The 20,712-nt window shown below is 39.8% G+C and overlaps 1 protein-coding gene across 1 annotated transcript in view; it reads left to right on the top strand.

Moving 5' to 3' along the window:
* CERS3 (ceramide synthase 3) overlaps window positions 1-20,712 on the top strand; it is a 38,649-nt gene that overhangs the window by 12,154 nt on the left and 5,783 nt on the right. The window contains 7 exon segments of the mRNA XM_009581067.1: window positions 654-772; window positions 4,534-4,591; window positions 5,485-5,535; window positions 6,765-6,857; window positions 7,131-7,259; window positions 8,968-9,074; window positions 10,605-10,761. Coding sequence (XP_009579362.1) covers window positions 654-772; window positions 4,534-4,591; window positions 5,485-5,535; window positions 6,765-6,857; window positions 7,131-7,259; window positions 8,968-9,074; window positions 10,605-10,761 — 714 coding nt within the window.

Consider the following 20,712-nt stretch of genomic DNA (forward strand, 5'->3'; position numbering starts at 1 on the left):
TGCTAACATGGCTGCACGGCAGAGCCACTTCACCTTCAGAGCACACGTAAAGCAGAGACATCCAACTGTGCACTTGAATAGCTAGATGCATTTCTAGGCAATGCTCTAGCCCTGATTTATTTTAGGTGTCAAAAGGCAGTCTGGATTTTGCTCATTAAGATTAATTGACTTGCCCTGTGCCACAGAAGTACACTGGATTTGAGAACAGACCTCAGGTCACCTTAATTCCAGGCCCATGTCTCACCTGTGAGACTCATTTAAATATGATCTAATAATTAATTATAATTAGGTAAGATATTAGATACAATGTCCACATGTGTTGATACATAGCACTTCCCCCTCCAGACCAACGTCTTGCTTAGCAGTAGAAGTTGCATCTCTGAAACTACCAGAAGCCACCAGAAAGACAATAGCACAGTTTGTGGAGCTGTACATTTCATGCCTGCTTTATTTATATAAAATCCAGGGTTTCTGTGGGTGTCACTCAAAAATTAAACCAGGAAGCCTGCAGGGTAAACCCCCATGATAGCTAATATTAGTAATATTTTTAAATGAAGACCTTACAACAGTGGGAAACTGATCTATGAACTACAAAATAAATGAAAATTACATTGGCATACATCTTGTTGCTAACACTATTCCATTTTTTGCAGTCAGAGATTCAAGGCCTTGCCAAAAAGTGCAACTGTACAGTCCGCTTGGTGGAAAAGTGGTTTAGGAGACGGCGAAACCTTGAGATCCCAACAGTGCTTCGGAAATTCCAGGAAGCTTTGTAAGAAAAGACAATGCTTTTGATTATTATGTATTTTACTGTTTTGAAAAAAATTATTGAGGTTCTCAGGTGCCTCTTAAAGGGGACTCATTTCCAGAAAGCTGGGTCTGTCTGACAAGGGTTTTGGTTTGTGTATACACAAACAAATTGAAAGGATCTAGTAGCATTTGTCCAAATGGTATGACTTTAAAAGATTAGGTTAACAGTTTCTCCTGAAAAAAACCACCAATAATATTTTACAGTTTTCTTCATTGTGTAATAATGAACTTATTTGTAGGCTCCTGCTACATAGTGCTTAATGAAAACATGCAGAGAATAAGAAAATATTTTTCTGTCTGCCAGTAATTGTAGGGGAACAAAAATGCTTACTCACTCTTGTTTATATATGTATCCATACTGTCATCTTGGGATGCTATTATGTGTACAGAAGTTAGTTCAAGAGCAGGAATCATGGTATCCTAACTAAATGATAGGTGTCACAGCTTGAACGTGGGGTACTGTGCAAAACATGAACTCAAATACACTGATGAGAGTGGGCCATTGAACAATTTTGAGTGATAATTAATATGTAAAAAGTTTCAAAACCTCCTGCATATGATTGAAAACTGGAAAAGCATTCAAGAATCTGATTCTTCATAAATGTGTGAGAACTTCCCCATACTTAAACATTTTGCTATTTAACTATTCCAGTGTTAACCAAAATCTCATACAAATTGCAAATCCTAAAATGGGCATCACTTTACTTACATAGCTCGTCCCTTTTCGATATTGAAATTAACTGTGCCAGCGTAAAACGCTTTCCTAACGTCCTATGTGTTTGGATTTTTGACGAGCATAATCACATTGGCAAAAATTCACATGATTATAATATTTAACCTCTTTTAGTGTAGATTAGCTTAAGGAATCAGGGTTAAAAGTACAGCTACAAAGCTCAAAGTTGAGTACTTTATCGAGATTATTTTCAGTGTGAACCGATATGATAATTATTTGATGATGTCCTCTGTTGGGCATAAATCCAGTTGATAGACATAGATGTGTCGCTCTGAAGCCTAGCTGAGTTGAGTAAAGTGTCCTGGCAAACCGACATCCATGGTTTATTTCTGCTGTTGTTTTGTGGATCAGTTAACTTTGTTTTACAAGTGACAATGAGATTTCCTGCTATTGATAAAAGACCTACCTGCCATGGATGCATGTCTCTAGTAATACACAGCCAAAGACTGAAATTAAAACTTGCTTGGCAGCTCGAGTGAGAATGAAGCAAACAGGTTTCTCTTGTGCAATTTTGTGAACCTTGCTCTGCTCTCTGTCAGTGAATTTAATTGAATATAATTCTTAAGGCAACAAATGAGGAACAGAGTTATTCCACACTAGTAGTCAATGCTACGAGCATTATGAAATTTTTGAAAGCCTGCAATCTCCAGGATCGTTTTTCTGAATCACAAGGAAAATCTGATGAGCCAGATCTAACCCATACTTAAGCTATTAATGCTCCCAGTTAAGCAACACTGGGGTTTGGAAAGCCCTTTGCATGAAACCTTCCCTGCCTTAAAAGACTTACCAGCCTTTAACTTCACCTACTAAATTCTTTTTTGTTAGACTCAATTGGAGAGAAAAGATTCCTGAAGTTAAATAAGAAAATCCTTCTGCATAGCTGTTGTTTGATGGTCTCCCAGGTGGACAAGTTCAGAGCTTAAAAGGCACTTGGGCAAAATTTGGTGAATTTGGACGAGTTTTACTTTAGGTTTTGTTCACCAAATTCATAAAGAAGCTTGGCTAAATGCAAAATGAGGTAGTGCTCTGGCAGTCTTGCACATACAATGAGTTCATCTGAAGCATTGCGTGTTTATTGCCAAGTGTGTTCAATATATGTTTGTAGGGCTGGGGACTAATGGCACAGTCTTGTTAGGTGCTCTGTGCTTTGGATCTGATTCAGAAAACCACTTTACAATCAATACAGAATCGGTCTCGCTGTATCCACTGGACTACTCACACCTCCCTTGCTTGAAATAGGAGGCATGAGGGTAGAATCAGCCCTTGTGTAAAAAGTCTGTCCCATGTCATGGTGTTGTTTTTCATAGCATCTCTTGGTTAACCCTGAGTCAGGTATTACTTGTGGGTTCCACTCTCCCTTCCATTTGTTCTCCTAATTTCCACCATGTACCTTTGAATTTTTCTGTCTGTGCAGTGGATGTTCTGAAGTGTTATTTTCAAATCACCTGAGGATGCTTTAAAGTTGAAAAGTGAAATGATTGCTTATTACCAGTGTATCAAGTGGCAATTTTATACTTGTTTTCTTGACTTCTTCTGCAGGCGTGAGACATATTATCTTGTCTAGCCTCCGTCATTCCATGTCCTCATCTTTTGTTTGTTTTTCTTGTAAAATGCTGGCTCAGTCTTTGAACATCTCATTCTTTCACCTGGGATATCAGCCTCCAGAAAGGAGGGGCTGCTTTTGCCAGGCAGGTTCTCATCCTCTTCTCTCATGGCACTCCATTAATGTTTGCCAAAGACCACAATCTCATTTTTATACATCTCTCAACCCATTAGTAAAGTGTTCTTCTTGAGGCGCTCTCTCCTTCTTTTTAGCAAATTTAGGTTTTCTGGGAGGCCGTATGCTGCTCTCCTCTGGGATACCTCTTGTTCTATAAAATGTTCTCACTGGGTTTGGGGCCACGTGCCTCTCTCTGTGATCACGACCTTTCTTAGCATGTGAAATCCCTCAGTGTTTTTGAAGAGCTGTTCTGGGAAAGGTCAGGCTTGTTCCCGCCAAGGAGAAGAGTGAAAAGGAAGAAGTTTTCCATCACCTGTAGAGGTGGGAGTGGGAAAGCTCCGGCTGAGTCTCCAGCCGCACCCAGTCCCAAGGACAATACCTCCCACGCAGGCTCCAGAGTCATTACAACGCTGATTGCTGGCTCCAAATCACAGCACCCTGCTCTGACATACGTAAGCAACAACACAGTTTCGGTTCGCTAAGATACACAAGAACTTTCTTCCCTTTGCTGACTTACCAGATTGGTGGTGAAAACCTGAAAGTTTTATCTGTCTTGATGGATATCCATTTAAGCCACAAAAAGCTTAGATCAGGCTAAATGCTGGCAAACCTAGTCAAAGATTGAGGTTTATAGTTAATTCAGACCTCTGTAGTAAGACATAAACTAATCCGGTAGTTGATGTTGAAGTTTCATAGGGCTCCCCTGTTTTCAACAATCGGTGTTAAGAGAGATCAGAAGAAATTAACACAGCAGTTGAAACAAGTCACTGTTGGCGCTCACAGCTTTCACAGTGTTTGATCAGATTGGGAAGTATGTGCCACGTGGCTGAAAGACGTGGAGTCAGGGAACTGTGAGATGTTCTTAGTCCAGTGTGAATATTCTGGAGGGATTGTTACAGTGGTAAAGGTTGATGTTATCAAACATTAATTTTTAGGGTATTTATTACATTTGCTGTGACTGTTCTCTTGATCAGTTCATACCTGGCTGTAATCACAATCAAGATATCTGTATTGTGATAACGTAAAATAATTTACTACTTTAGCAATTAGTCAATTGCTAAATTGACTATATTAATAGTCAATATTTCAGAGATATTAAATATTAATAATTCAGAGATAGTTCATATGTGACAACCCTTGATGTAGAGTGTGAGGGCATGTTTGTGTGAAGATTGTGATATACCATGATTTGCAGTAGTAATTCTGGCTGAGGACAATATCTATAAAAAACATAATGCTTTGTTCTTATTTTTTCATTTTAATTTTGCAGCTGGCGATTTTCATTCTATCTTACATCCTCCATTGCTGGATTTATATTTCTGTATGATGTAAGTTAATTTTTTGAAGGATTGATATTCTTATATTTTTAACAAAATGAGGACAGATTTCTAGATCTTCTTTAAGTCCATTGAAAGACTCACTGGTTTCAGTGGCTCTTTGGGTTCAGATCTTTGATGTATGTAATCTAGATGATAGGCTGCAACATGCACTGAGGTTTTACTTAATTTTTAAATTATCTTTTGAACTGTTATGCTACAGTAATTTATGAATAATCAGTATTTTTAAGGCAAGTTTTAAGAAGTCACACAGATGGTTTTACAACATGCCTTGTTAACACCTACAAATGCATCACATGGCCATGTTTTTCTCCAAGGAGGCCATAAACCTTTTCTGGCAGCACTTTTGGGGGTCATTACAATGGTGTATTTCACAGCTATTTATTGAGGTGTTGCTGCTGAGTCAGAAGTTGGGAATAACAGAGAGAGTGCTGCTTGTAACTGTGAGCACTGCCTGGGGTGTCATTAATGCTTCTCCTGAGCAACAGAACAGTTCTGAGCATGTCTACGTTCCTTTGGCTCTTCTCCCCAAACACTGTTTATCATCATGAACCAGTGATGTGTGCGGCTGGTAAACACAGCAAAATCTAATCACTGTGGCAACATATCCTGAGTAATTGCAGTAATAAAACACACACCCACTGCTTTGGATGATGAAATGATGAACTGGAACGTTTCAGGTGTCCTGAAAAGAAGCCAAAAAGCTGGGACCAATATAATAAATCTGAGATGTAAGATCCCTTTAGAAATTGGTGCAGAACAGTTATCAAGACTATAGCTTCTTAGCCTGCTCCACTTAGAGAAGTTTTAAGTATTGAAGGTTTTGAGTTGAGAGACTTATTGTTGCTCACCTGATCAGTCTCTGAATCATCTGTCTTCCCCAGAAACCGTGGTTTTACGACATATGGCAGACGTGGGTTGGCTATCCGTTTCAGGTGAGCTTTTTGGCATTGGGCCCTTGGCCTCAAGGAGTTCCAGGTATTTCCCCATTGGAAGGGCTAATCCGCAGAAGCACTTCTCCCTCCCAATGGGCACCACCTAGAGAGGTGTGGCACCAAAGCCTTTTGCCCTTCTTCTGTACCTCCTGCTGACTGTTGCAGGACTTCTCCATGATCTGCCTGTGCTGCAACACAGCCCTCCAGCCAGACCACTGTTATTTCTACCCATCCCAGGTTACCAGTTGCACACAGTAGATGCTATCTGTATTATGGGTTTCAGTGCAGAACCTCTAAGGTTGCACCAGTCCTGACGATGCTTCGAGGCACTGCAGAGTAGCATTACACAGGGGGTTATGCCGAGCAGCCCGAGTGCTGTGTGCCTGCTGAGCCCTATTGCTCAGTAGTGCAGGTGGAGGGAGTGCTGCAGTGATTTGGTTTGGCATAATGTGAGTCCCTGCTCTGGGGATCTCTGCTCAATACTCTGGTTGTTCCCACGGGTCACGAGGCTCTTGTTTCTTCCTAAAATATTTTACTAACAGTCTGATAACAGATGACTCCAAGCGAACTGCCTTCTTGCCCACCAGAGGTTCTCATGTGCCCCCCACTCCTATTTTTATAAATCTGTGGCCCATCACACTGCCTTCTTATTCCTGTCCTAGTCAGGTGCCAATAATAAAAAGAATCCTGCCTCCCAGCTGAGTTTTCCCAGCTTCTTTTACCTGTGGGACCTGATAACCAAGCCTTCTTCCTGCCACCTGGGAAACGTATTGAACCAAGGGAGTGGCCAAGCTCAGCATCTAGCCCTAAGCAGATGCATAGGGTTTTAGCATAAATAGCTGACATTTTAGTCATGGGATGTGCAAATGTTTAAAATGTTAATTGTTCACCAAAATGGAGGGCTTCGTTTATTTGAAGTTGTTTGTAATTAAATGCAGAAGCACTCTGCGTGTAGTTCTCTGACAAAACCATAGAAAAAAGCATGCTAAAATTCAGAGTTGGGGGAGGAACAGCAGAAACTGAGAGTTTGGTCTGAGTAAAGGTTAAAATATTTGGCTCCCAGAACACCCTTCTTAATGAAGCCCAGAACAGGGATTTAGTTTAGTTTAATTTTTTAAGCAAGACTCAGCAGAGGAGCAGAAGAAGTGAGGAAAGGAAAAAAGAAGTAATTTCACTTGGCATTCACTTTTTGCTATTCTCAGAGTTAACTGTGTTTTTCTTCATTACAGACTCTGCTGCCATCCCAATATTGGTACTACATGGCTGAGATTAGTTTTTACTGGTCTCTCTTATTTACACTTGGGATTGACAACAAGAGGAAGGCAAGTGGTCATGCTTGTTTGTAGCTAGAACCTCCGGTTCTGTGAGGGAGGGGAAAAATGTTCATAAGGAAAAGCACTGTCCTGATGCTGGATTTGGTGCAGCCACATGAGGGCAGCATCAGTCTATCCCTGGCACACCTGCACACACCGTGCTCTCCTGGCTGCCAGGGCATCTCTCTGCGTGTGACGAGTCTTGCTTGTCACTTCATCCGCACGGAGACCCTCAAGGGCTGTACTTGCTTGGCTCTACCTTTTTTCTTCTCTCCTTCACAGGATTTTCTGGCTCATGTCGTTCACCACTTGGCAGCCATTGGGCTGATGAGTGGCTCTTGGTGTGGCAATTACGTGCGTCTTGGAACACTGGTGATGTTTGTACATGATACTGCAGATTTCTGGCTCGAGGTAACCCTGCCCTCCATCTTTTTTTTGTTTTGTTTTGGGTTTTTTGTCAGTGTTTTTTGGGGGTTTTTTTGGTTGTTGCCCAGGTTATGTTCAGCGACGTTTTAATCTTTTTGCCACAAGTTTCATATGATCCCTTCCTATCCCCACAGAGATACGGCTTCACAGATTCATAAATTGTAAGATAAAAAAGAGCTTCTAGATAATTTAAGCTGATACTCTGTTATGAGAATCCATAAAGAGAAGTTCTTTGGTACAGAACAGGGACTGGAAATACAACTGCCTCCCTGGATTGTTCTTGTTTCACTGTTAAAATCAGACCCAGTCGGCTAGCCTGTGAACAGCTTGTCATGATACCGATTCTTAAGCAAATTTAGCAGCCAAAATTTTGGCCACTTCTCCAAACTGGCTTAATTTTGTCAGCATTCACATCCCTGTGTTGACCCAAGGGGTACATCTACATTATACATTTCTGGCTGGAGACACTCAAGCTGTCCCTGAACAAGATATCACAAGTATCTACTGGCAGAAGAAAAGTTTCTTCCCCTGGACTGAAGGGGAAGTCCCTTCCCTGAACTAAATATCAATGTTTAGAAATGTTTAAGATTAAGAAGTGTCCTATTCTGCACACAGCACTGTGGTCATAGAGACTTGCTGCTGGGTTTCTTGGAAGACAAATGCACACTGTGTTTCCTTCAGTAGAGTTATCCTGGTTTTATAACACCCAAGATTGAGAGCATAGTTTCATCAACACTTCTGGTGGCAGTGCCCGTGTAAACAGCCCTTGTAGGCTGTTGTCTGTCACTGTTAATTTCTGCTCCTGATACTCTATCCGTTGCATTGGAACAACTAATTGTGCGGTCATGCAGTCGGGACTGATCCAGATTAAACGCATACATACAGGTTTTGCTGGGTTACTTTTAATCCTGAACTGCTCTGTGGTCCAGTTAACTGTGTGGCCTTACAAATAGTTGAGCTGACAACTGGTAGGACAGCACTCAGATGGAAACTGAAGTTGGGTACCAGAATAACTTAATTCAGCCCTGCCACTCAAAAGTTCATCAAACTGCTGTTAAAACTTAGGCTTGGCACCTGAAGCTTTGTTCACTCTTGAGAACAGCTGTTTCATTCAGCAGTGCCCAGGGTGATTCCTAAATGAAGCATGGAGAGTTGTACAGTTCAGCTAGGGGAGAAGCAGTAATTGTAATTTTTATTAGCAGGGTAAAGACCAATGCTAGGATCTCCAGCTCTCAAAAAGGAGAAAACAGAAGCTGAAATAGGCACAGAGAAGGGTCAGTAACATGCATGCACCAGAATGCCTGTGTAAATGGGGTCACTGCCGCTCCTGAGCATGCAGATGTGGCCAGCAGCTTCTCTTTGACTCAGCCAGTTTTGAATCTGGTACAGAAATGAGGGATTACCTCTGTTTTCAAGAGCACTTTGTGTTTTCGTGACACTTCTATATTCTGATCTGTTCTTTAGGCTTTTGATACAGAGTCCTTTCCTTTAAGATGAAAGGAGAAATATAAACAAAGAATCTCTTTTGATACAGCTTTATTAGGTGTCAGTAGCATGATTGCTTTACATGTCAAACAGGGAGGAAATTTTCTTTCTGCTTAGGTGGAAGATGAGTCCTTGTTTATGAAAATGCAGAAAGGAACTTATTTCAGAGAATATTTGTAATATGTTTGATGGTTTTTATTCAATGCAGGCGGCCAAAATGTTTAATTACGCTCACTGGGAGAAAACCTGCAATATGCTCTTTATCATCTTTTCTATCGCATTCTTCATCACAAGAATCATCCTGTTCCCCTTCTGGTAAGCAATATTTAATGTAGTCACAGGCTTTTATTTCATTTCCATTGAGAGGTTAGTATTGGTTGTGATGGGAAAAGGAAAGGAATGGATTGTACTTTAAAGAGCAGAAACAGAACTTTCATTATTGTTGGCTACTAAAGGCCAGTGAGAAGAGTTGACAAAAACTGTCATTTTGTTTAAAAATTTAATTTAAGTACAAATAGTTTTTAAATGAGCCTCTTGAAAATATTCTAACCTAAACAAGGGCTTTTATGTATTATTTAACTTATTTTTATAAATTGTAGTTAAATGCTATAAGCTCCTGCATTTTTGAGGTGATTGAGCTACTTAACTAGGAGAAATCATTTTCCCTTTCATTCCAACCCTTCTGCTGTAGCTGCAAGGTCAGAGTACAGTGTAATTCCTATATGATTGTAGTTAATTTTTTGTAGAGCCTTCTTTTTGCTACCTAGTTCTTGGGCAGTGCCTCACCTCACTTACATGAGGAGCATTCAGAAAAGTTAAGGTGAACCAATTAATTTATGAAGTCAATGCAAATAAATCATAACTTGCTAAATACTTGCATGACTTTGGAGTGCTATGATTTAATCTGCTTTGAGGTATCCACACGGGTGCTTAGTGTGCTTAATGCTTAAAATGTTTAGCTTTTAAAGTGTTTAATGTGTTTCACATTCATGGTTTCGCTGACTTGCTCTAGTTTGCCTTCATGCCCCTCCCTGCATGTGGACAAACCCTTAGAGACTCAAGCTGGTTAAATTAACAGTTCTGAACATTGATCAACACAAGGTTTTAATTTCCTGTAGTATTTTCTTTCAGAAATGCTGATGTCTTTTACTTTCTTGTTATTTTTTGATTAACTATACAAGTGATCTCCAATCATTTTTGCTTCACTGAGTTTCTTGTTCTTGAGTTCTTGAGCTTGGAAGCAAAACATGATAAGATTAAAGGGACTCAAAGTAGGGCTTCAGTATGCTTAGCGGTTGCTCTGGAAGACAAATGTAATAACGAATGCCCCCCCCCCCTCCTCTTCCTTTCTCTTAGCTTTTATTGCTGAGCAGACGTCAAGTAGTATGGAATATCCCTTTGGTCAGTTTGGGTCAGCTGTCCTGGCTATGTCCCCTCCCAAGATATTGCCAACCCCCAGCCTACTGGTGAGGAGGGAATGTGGAGAGAGGGCCTTGACGCTGTGCGAGCACTGCTCAGCAGTAGCCAAAACACTGGTGTGTTATCAACCCCCTTCTAGCTACCAGTACAAAGCACAGCACTATGAGGGCTGCTATGGGGAAAATTAACTCCATCTCACCCAATACACTTATTTAGAATGCTTTCATGCAAGACTCAAATTTCTCATCTTTTGAAGTCTATATTTCAATAGAGATGCATAATCTAGTTAAGACAGGGCTTGTTAATTAATCTTTCTTCTTTGCAGAGCTTTTTTTTTTTTCTTGTGGAAATAGTTAATTGGCTTGGAATGTGAAATTAAGCATAGAGCAGGATTCTTGCACCATAACAGTGAGCTTTGTTTTTTAGGATTCTTCGTGCCACATTGTATCAGCCTACATACTACTCCACGACTCCTGTTATAGCATATTTTTTATTCAATGGGCAGCTATTGATCCTTCAAGGCTTGCATTTATATTGGGGCTACTTAATTTTCAAGATTTTGAGAAGGTTCATTTTCTTAAAGGTAAGCAATTTTACTTCTGCAGAAAGATATGTGAAGTATCAAACAGATGCTAATACCTCCAATAGATTTACTCGGAATTTATTATTGTTTTCCTGAACTTTCGTGTCAGCATTTTTGATAGGGATCTACAAAGTATAGAGATGTTTAAATGTGCTTTCTGCCTCTCATTGTCACACCTAAGGTCATAGATCAGAATATCAAAACTTCAGCTAGAGCCTTTTTTTGCCGGTATCTGATGTTTTGCTCTGATAGTAAATGAGAAGTGAGCTCTCCCAAAAACTGAAGCCCTGAGATGGTGTAGAACTCTCTAGAAATTTCTGTGTTCAGAGTGAAAGTAATCTTTTCTCACTGGACTTTGTAGGGACATATTAAAAAAAAAAAAGAGGAGAGGTGAGTGATGAGATCTTTAAATACTGCAGAAAACTTGTAGTCAAAGTTCTTCAGGTTTGTCTAAATCTGAGGTCAGCTATACTTGAACACTGGTTTTGGGTTAAGAAAACCATATGAAGCTGATCTGGTGTTATATTATGACACAATGAAATACCGTCATACTCAACTGGAGTAGACAAACAGTGCAAGTCTGGTGCTGCCGTAATCTGCTTTTACCTTGTAGAGAAAACTCATGTGGGAAAAAGCCATAAAGACGACTTTGCTGCCATTTAGGTCTTGTTTGATTGCCTGAAGCAGTAACATTTTCACAAGGTCTCTTATGATGTGTGCCGTGTGGTGCAGTGCAGATAAAACATCTAGCAAAAAGCACTTAGAAAAGGACTTTGGAGAATGTCTCTTAAGATATGGCATAAGCATTGACAGGTGTATTTTACTAGTTAAGGTGAAACTTAAGTTGTGCTGTTGAAAAATGGTATTTTGGGGGGGATCAAGATGCAAAAACTTAATTGAGCTGACTCTGTCCTTTTATCTAAAGCAGTTAATGCTGTGATACATCTTCAGGAAACAGAAGTATTCCTTTCTACCCTTATTAATTGTTGCTTGACTGATAATAGAAACCATCCTATAATTCTTGGATTATTGGATTCCTTCAAATCTTATGCAAATAGACGTCTGGATATCATAGGGAGACCCAATGTCTTCCCTAGAAGAAAACTACAGTTACAAACTCAACCCTTGATAGACAGCAAACAGCTGTACGTAAGGGACAAATCTGTAGAAGAAACAACTTCTAAAACATGCTCCTATGTTCCCTTAGACACTGAAAAGCTTGTAGTTCTTGCATGTCACTTCCCTCTGTTAGATTAATTACAAAACTATTTCTGGCCTGGCTTATTGAGCATTAAAATGTTTTACTTCTCATTTTCTTTTTTGATTTTGGCCTTGTCTCTGCGCTGTTCTTGCACAAGCACAGACAGCTCTTCTGATGAAATCAAGAGGGACATCCCTCTGCCTTCCAGCCGAGTAAGAGGAAGGCTTTGGCATAGTTCTCCATCCGCATTGGTTGAGGTTATGGGAGTACAACGCAAGAAGGTCTTCAGATACAGTGGTGAAGAGGACATTACTAGGCCAGCTATATAAGGCCATTCTGCCCTGCCTGCTTATATGCCTTTGTAAGGGGCAGAAATGTTTTATTTTGAGATAAGAGGTTTTTTGTTTTAGTCATTGCTAAAAAATGGAAAAGCATCAAGCCTGCATCCCTACCACGGATTTTTGATTCCTTATACAGCTCTCTGAGAAGGCGGTTTCCAAATAACATTTTTACAGTGGTAGCAGCAGCAGCCCTAGCCCTTTTCAGTCTGCATGACTTCAGCTGGCTTGCATGTGCAGCCTGTTTTCCATAGCGGTGGCAAACTTGGCTGTGAAAGCAGCCAGCGCCTCCAAAGCTGTAAAGGCAACGTTGAAAAGAATGGTGTTTGCAAGGCAGCATTTTTATACCAACATACTTGTTATAGACAAGACTCCACACAAATAGCTGTTGCTATTTTAGTGAAATACCAGTAAACCATCATCCTTGTATTAGAAGGGTTTTGTTTCTCTGCCCAAGACTTTTAAGTTTTCATTCAGAAAACAGGCAATTTCTGACATTTTTCTTGAAGCAAGTTAGCTACTTCAGATGGAAAAATGAAGTCATGATGTAACTGGGAATAGGGACTGATGTTGTTGTTTAACTGAAGGAAGCTCTGAGCATAGCAAGGATGTAAGGAAATTTTTCAGTGCCCTCTGTGCCTTGAGTCACCCCGGGTTGTTGGGGTCACCAGTGAAAACCACTATAGTGCAGCAGTTAACAGCTCCTACCATCCATCCAGGGGCAGGTGTCTCCCCTGATTGTATCCTTCTGGACCATGTCATCTCACTCTCTGAAAGTCAATGGGCTTGAATATATTTATTCTCAGTGGGAAGTGCTGTTGTCCCTTGCCGAAGGACAGGTTAAAGGACTTGTCTGCTTCAGACATGAAAGGTGGGACTCAGTGGGGAACGTAAACAGGAGGACCCAAGTCTCCACGATGTCACGTACCCACCAAGTCCCCTCTGCTGTTATTCAAAGGGTTATACAGAGCTGTCACATCTCGCTTAGAGCTGCGGGGCTAGATTCAATACTCTTCAGATTGTGGCAGGAGGCTTTGTTAAAGGCAGGAATTAATACAGAAATGACATCGACTACTGCAGCCTCATGAGTTGGTAGCTTCTTCCCCCTCAGGAAGAGATGGCTTTTGTTTGAGACTGGCTGGTCAGGAGCTCTTCATCTCAGATGTCACCTCCCCTCTGCACTAATAAAGGGGAAAATTATCCTCAGTCCTCTGGGATAACTGCTCAGCTGACGGACTTGCTTCAGCAAAAAAGAACTTGGACTAAAAATCTTGCAATTTCCCTCCTCCCAAATACTGCAGCCAGAGATGAATAAAAATGAGGAAGAAAGAAAGAAGGGAGGAGACGATCTTGCTCTGTCCCTCTGTGTCCTATTTTCTTAGGCATGGGAGTCTCTGGCACCGGAGCTTGTAGCACAGAGCAGCACTGGTCTCCAGGCTCACAGGACTTGTGCCTCCTTTCTCCTGGCCCAGTCCTCCAGAAATGCCCTAACAAGGGGGAAATCTGCATCGACAAGCTAAGCTGTGCTCAGCTACTTTGCATTAAGAAGCTTTTTATTTTCTATGGGGATAAACCTGAGGGGACAGGAGTATCAAATTTTTCAAATCGAAGATTGTTCTTACTTCTGGAAAATACAAAAATACTCAAAAAGGAACCCAAATGTCCTTTCTCCTATGACATTTTGTGACCCTGTATTTGAGTAAGGCGTATGCATGTAAGAAAAGCCCTTCAAGGTCAGACCTGTAGCCATGTATCTTAGATCAGTTCTGCTGCAAGAGGAAGAAGGACATTCTTCAGTGTAATTTCTTTTCAAGTTAGGTCAGGCAATTGCAATGTTAGCTGCTGGCTGCCATCTTGATGTCCAAGGCCTTTGGTTGCTAGGAAACTCCGTGTGTTTCTGTAATATTGTTCAATTACATGGTTAAATTACCCGCTTGTATCAAGTTTCAAGCACCATTGAAACATGTCTAGTCATCATGTCTGCACATATGAGAATATTTTAGGAAAATTGAAAAAACATATAGAGAAGTATGTACATATGCACTGATTTAAAATATCTCGCCAGGAAAATCCTATGGAGATTAAACATTTTATTTCCAAGGTCAGAAAAAGGGAGCGAATGACAGCAGCTTATAGCCATATTATTATGGCAAATTAAGATGTAAAATATATGTTAAAACCATTACACACTGAGTTAAGGATTTGAGACTACAGTGCTTTAAATCTTGAAAAATATGTGTAAGTTGTAGGAAATGGGCATGATGTCCACATGACTCAGATACTTCAGGGCTGATGCAAAGTCCATCAATAGCAGAAGGTAATGGCAGGTTTTTAATGGACTGTAATGTGACCAGAAATATGTTTTCTTCCTCTTTTAATTGTTTTGTCACCGTCAGACTGCCTTCAGGTAAGGCAATGAGCTTCTTACTAATGGTCTAACTTACTATTATTTAGGAGTCATCAGCTGCAGTTTTATTTGATTCACTGTGGTTCTTTCCTCTTCCTGAAGCAGAAAAGACCCTGCAAGGCTGTAGAGCAGGCTTTTGGACTTGTCACTCTTTAAAAAAAATTAGCTGGTGCCACCTATGTATCTCCAATATTCCTTTGGTATTTTGTAGTGAGTAAGTAGGCTTTTTAAAGATTTTGGTTGGGCGTATCCTTGTCCATGGTTTGTTCATTCCTTATTTGGTCCAAATTCCTAAGGGAACAGTGAGAGTTAGCGTTCAAAGAATGACTAATGACAGAGTAGGGGTAGCTGAAAACGGTAAGAAAATACTATTTTGGGGTTGAAAGGAGCGCCGTGAAATACTTATGATACTTCTGCTGTTTTCAGCAATCATTCTTCTACTTCAGCATTTTGTTCTGTCTGAGGATTGCTCTCGCACTGAGAAATCTCTGCCAGTTCAAGTTAACTTTCTTTCCTTCATTCTTTCTTATATACTGATACTGGGATGCCAGTAGAGTCCTTGCCATGAAAAGTGGTTAGCCATATAAAGACTCCTTAAATCAGTTACTCCCTTTTCTGTATCAAAAGAAGATATGCTGTGAAAACTGTATCCCTAGAAGTGTGCCCATGGACTAGAATACTTGATATGTTTTATTATTAATGTGTAGGCAAAGCCTGAAAGTCCTTTGGAACACAGACATCATATGCTCTAATAAAACATGCCCTGACTACTTATATTGAAGAATAATGATACTTTACACCTGCAGACGTGCTGGACTCTGATACTTTCTATCTTTCTTGTTGTGAATTTATCTTTTTAGAGACTTGCTATAACCCTTTATGTAAGTTTTTAAGTTACACAGTTCCCAGAGGCCATACTACCTGCTCCTGACAGATGCCTTTAGTTGAGTTTAGTCTGAGGCTATTCAGGCTCGCCTCAGCTTCTGCAGAACTTTTCCTTCCCTGGGATCCTTTTATTATTTTTTTCTCTTACTTTTTTGTGCTTGATCTGTTTGCATCAAGCAGAACTTTTATTTTTAATAATTTATTTTAATCTTATATTTATTTTGTAACCACATGGGTCCTGGGAGTATGGAATTTCAGTGCTGAACTTGGGTGAGAATTTTCTCGTTTATGAAACACAGGCCCGCAGCACGTTGTTTAAAGCAGTGGGGTTTTTTTGGTTTGCAGGTCCTTAAACATTTCCCCATGGAAGTAGAGACTTCTGTATGACAAATTTAAGCCCCTAGCACTTGCTTTGCTTTCCTTAGTTACCTTTAGAATCAGATCTATATCCTTTAGAATTAGACCATGGATTCAAAGTGGTTAAAATCTACTGGTTTACCTTTATTAAATGAGAGTCACTCTTCAGCCTCCGTTCACCCAGGAGTGCTGTGGCTGCGAACACTTAGCTGTTCTGACAGCTGAGGCAGCACTGATTTTATCATTGAACTGTGCAATAATTTGAGATATTTAGTCCTAAACAGAAATCTTATTTTTAAAACTACAGAGAGGAAAAAAGCTCTGTGTAACATGGAAGTAGAATGGCCTTTAAAGAGATTACATTTTAAATCTCTTTTGTGGCAAATAGAATTGGATCCAATGTTCATGTGCTTGAGCTGTGTGCTGTTCGGTGTGCAGTAGACACGCCATAGGTGAGCTGAGCCTGATCGCTCCCAGCTAACAAACTCTGACTTTTAACTTGAGCTGTGAAGGGTCATCACATGGCCCTGATCATGCACAACAGTGCTGCGCTTCTATACGCTGTGCAATTACTGGGATGTGAAAATGAAGCACGAAATGAAATGTATATTCAGTTTTGGCATGCACAGCAGTTTATTGGACTCCTAAAAAGTCAGACTTCCAGTTGATTTTTTTTGCTTCTTTCTGAAGCAGTAAAAAAATCTGTTTTCAGGACACTTATAATCAGAAAATGAAATTTAATGAGAATTAACACATCAGTGAGAAGTCCATTTCAGAAAAATGTCATTCTACAGGAGTTAAACAGAGGACAGGGTTTAGTTTTCTACACTAGAGGCACGTAAGTTTTTTTTTTTTTTTCTTTTACTTAAGTGTTTTGTTAAGCCTGTACTGTGCCAATGGCTATCACGGTGCTGAAAAAACGGAGAGGTGTGCTTGCCTTAATTCCAAGTAGTCCTTTTAAAAGCAGTAATATATTTTAGAGGATAATGATAATCTAGTTAGTTACAATTTCATGACTCTGTGGGACTGGGAAGTTGTGGAAAAGCTTTCACTGGAGATTTTGTGGTTACTTTCTAGACTGGGAAGAGCCAGTACCCGCTGATGTCCCACTTTGGAGTTTGAGTTCTCTGAGTGAAGGTTTAAAATAAACACAAGACAGATTGCTAGATTAGTAGACGTTGCCTTTTCCCCGTTTTAAAGGAAAATGGATTATGGAGAAGTTGAATTTGTTGGTTCTCAACAGATAAATATTTATAGCAGATTTACTCATGAGGATAGCTTATTAGGAGAACAAAATAGGACAAATGAAAGTTTTCCCTCTTAGAGATGAAAACCAGTCTATCTGGGAGCCGTCCCAGTTGATTCAAATTATTGCCTTTGGGACATGAGCTTTTTAATAGCCTGGAGATGGGAGCTAGCCAGCCAGGTCAGCAGCGTGAAGGCTCTCATGCCCTAGTAAAGGGAAATTACTTCCTGTTATGACTTTCTTTCATCTGCATATTTCCCATTCTGCTACAGCAATCTAGTTAAACCCAGAGCCTGGCTACGTCTCACTTTATGCTGCCAAATTCATCTGAGGGAGGAGGGGTGAGAGGCAGGCAGAAGAAAGCGTAAAAGAGTAAGAGGTTTGCTGGCTGGTGTTTACAATGATAGGCAAAAAGGAGAAAAGCTGCTGTCCTACCCTTACTGGGGAGCTCTGGAGCCCTACCCTTACTCGGGATGCGAAGTCAAGGCTGACCTCAGTAACGTATATTGTCAAGGTGTGTAGCCCAGCAGGGTCTGTGAAAGAGGAAAGCCCCCAGTTCTTCTCTACTGCACAAATGTTACGTGCCAATCCAAGAGCCCTATCTGGTCTCCTTTGCCTCAACCAGTTCATTTCCTGGCACTGTGAGTTAAAAGGCAGATTGCTGTTTAAATCTTTACTTTTTACTCCAGATTGTGAAAGGGGTCAGCAGCTGAGCAATGACTTCCAGGGAGGTATGTTATACTATATGCTAAAATATACTCAGATTTCAAAACAGCAACAATGTTCTTTGCTGGAATTTTGATTTTAATTTTTTTTTTAAATAAACTCCATTTAGAAAACTTAAGTTAAGGACTGTTATGACCATTATGGAGGAATGAACTAATAAGAAACTGAAGAAGATAATTTCTGAGCAGTTGATTGGAATAGATGGGCTTGTGAAGGTACGCTGGGGTGGGAGCATTAGGACAAAGTACCCTTCCCCAGCCCTGTTATGCACACACGACTGTGCAAGAGCAGACTCAGTCCTCCGGCCATAGTCCAATAAATTGGGTGTGTGGATGCTCCCTTTGCCTCTCTTATGTTAGCCGTGCCATAAATGGGGCTGTGCAGGTGTCTTATGTGCTGCAATGAAAGTCTACTGTTTCCAAAGTTGCCGAGTTTGACTTCAGTAGGAGCTGCAGATGACCACTGCCTCCAAGAATAGAAAATCAAAACTGTATGTAATTCTGCAAGCAAAGCTGCCTGCCCTGGCCAGTTCAGCCGAAGTCTGCAGTGTTGATACAGGGCCAGGTTCTCAGCTGGTATAAATGAGCACGGCTCGACTTCAAGTCAATGGGATTGTGTTAGTTTTCACCAGCAATGGATCTGGCTAAACAAGCACCCCCGCCCCTCTCTCTGCGTGTATGTCTGGCACAAGGCAACTCTACTTTCAGTAAATCCCTGGTCTAAATGACTCTTTTTATGTGAAAGTTCCTAATTGAGATAAAAGACAAATGTTGGTAAAGTTTTTGCTTTAAAATTAATTGATTTACCTTGCTGTTCACAGAAGGGCATTTGCTGACAGTTTTTCTGGCTTCCCTTGTTAACTGCTCATATCTTTTAATTTTCTAGCAGGATATTTATGAAATGTTCCATTTGTTGCTAGTTATATGTATATATGCACCTATATAAAAACTATAGATATAATAGTGTGCATATGTATTTATTTTTTCAATTGCCAAAAATCAATTCATAGAGCAAACCCGAGGCCTTCTACAGAACTTTTGATGCCTTCATTTACTATTTTTAATATATGCTGCAGAGGTTTCAATTGTGACTTTGTTATGAGGTGAGTAATTCTCATACTTTTCAATTCAATCTGCTGAATTGATTAAAAAAAAAAAGCTTGAAATAAAGCTTGAAATATCAGGGACTTCTAATGCTATTTAAGAAACTTTCTTCATTAGGTACTACTTAAAACATTCTATATCCAGCCTCGATATCAGGGCGTTTAGAAATACTGTATTGAAATGATTTTAGGTATTGTGATACGAATGTTAAATGAAAAGACATTACTTGTTAGGTATGTGACTTGAAAGTTAGATTGATAATGTTTAACCTTTAGATACATCACAAAAGGAATGGAATGCCTCCTAACAATGAAAACAGAGAAACAAGCACCTTAATGGACACATTACATAGAAGTGCCTATCATTTACATGGCTGTATACTTTGTGGTTTCACGTTAGTTTAATAGTGCTGTAAGGCTTCTATAGGAATATTTTTTAGCAGCTGTGTTGTTTCAAAACATTCATCTTAAGTGCAGTATCGTACCTCACTGAGAAAAGCACGAGTGAATGATCAGCTGTTTTGTTGCCAAAAAAGCATTTATAAGGAATAAAAGTGCATGTTCTGATAAAAGTTCATACCACTGAACTCCTTGGCTTAATGCAAGTTCTGTCCTAGGGTAAAAAGAAGCTCACTATAGAGAACAGCACCAAATGCCTATTATATGTTCTTTGTTTCTTTGCCAACTGAGGATTTAAAATTGGAATAATTCAAAAAGCAGTGGGACATTATGACTCACTCGGTACCTCCTGGGCTTTTGACATTATCGTAAAGCCACATACACTTGAGTGCAAGGTTTAGTTAGTGGATTTCAATAACACAGCTAGCAGACTTTATTGAAACCACAGAGTACCTGTTTAACTGTAAACAATGATTTATTTTTTCTGAACAGTCAGGGTATTATAGCTCCAGTTACAGGTGTGTTATGCTGAGTGACAACACAAGTGATTTTTTTTGACGTTAAATTTATTCCTTCAATCAAAATCAGGGATATGTTCTAAGAGTAACATCTAGTTTTATGAGACTATTCTTTTCAGTATTAGTGGAATTAGGGTAACTTTTCTTTTAATTTGTTTTTCACACATCTTCTTTGAGTTCCGTCTGAAAACTCCCAGTGGAAAGCTTGGGGAATGAGTATTATATAGAAGAGAGATTAAATAAGAGAAGTTTTGGCCACAAGATGTCCAATACAATTAATCTAGAAAGTCTGCATCTTCATTTAAAAACTGCAGAAAGCAGAGTCCAACAGCCATCTTCCACAGAAGATGAACATTATTTATGTTGCCTAGTGTGTATAAGCTGAAAAGGGAAATATATTTTTCCAATAAAATCTTCCAGGCTGGAAATATAGAACAGTTTGCTTGAATCCAAATGTATATTGCTTAGTCTCCGCAGGAAAGTAAAGACATATTAAGTCATATGTCAGCTGAGTTGAATTATTGATGTTGAATTAAACATGTTGAACTCAGAGATTCATCAACTTTATAGTATTATTTGTTAGAAAAGTACCCCCCTCTATCTATTTGGACTGACTTTTTATTATCTCTCTTGTTTATTATCTCTTTTATTTGAGTCAGTGGTTGCTGACCTGACTAATAGCTTTCATCTTTGTACTGTAAGCTGTTTCCATATGTGCAGGTGCTGTGGAATTTATTGTCTTTACATTGAAAAATCAAGATCTAGTCAATAT

This window comes from Fulmarus glacialis, unplaced genomic scaffold (assembly GCF_000690835.1).
Source record: "Fulmarus glacialis isolate BGI_N327 unplaced genomic scaffold, ASM69083v1 scaffold12297, whole genome shotgun sequence".
In the NCBI taxonomy this organism is placed as follows: domain Eukaryota; kingdom Metazoa; phylum Chordata; class Aves; order Procellariiformes; family Procellariidae; genus Fulmarus; species Fulmarus glacialis.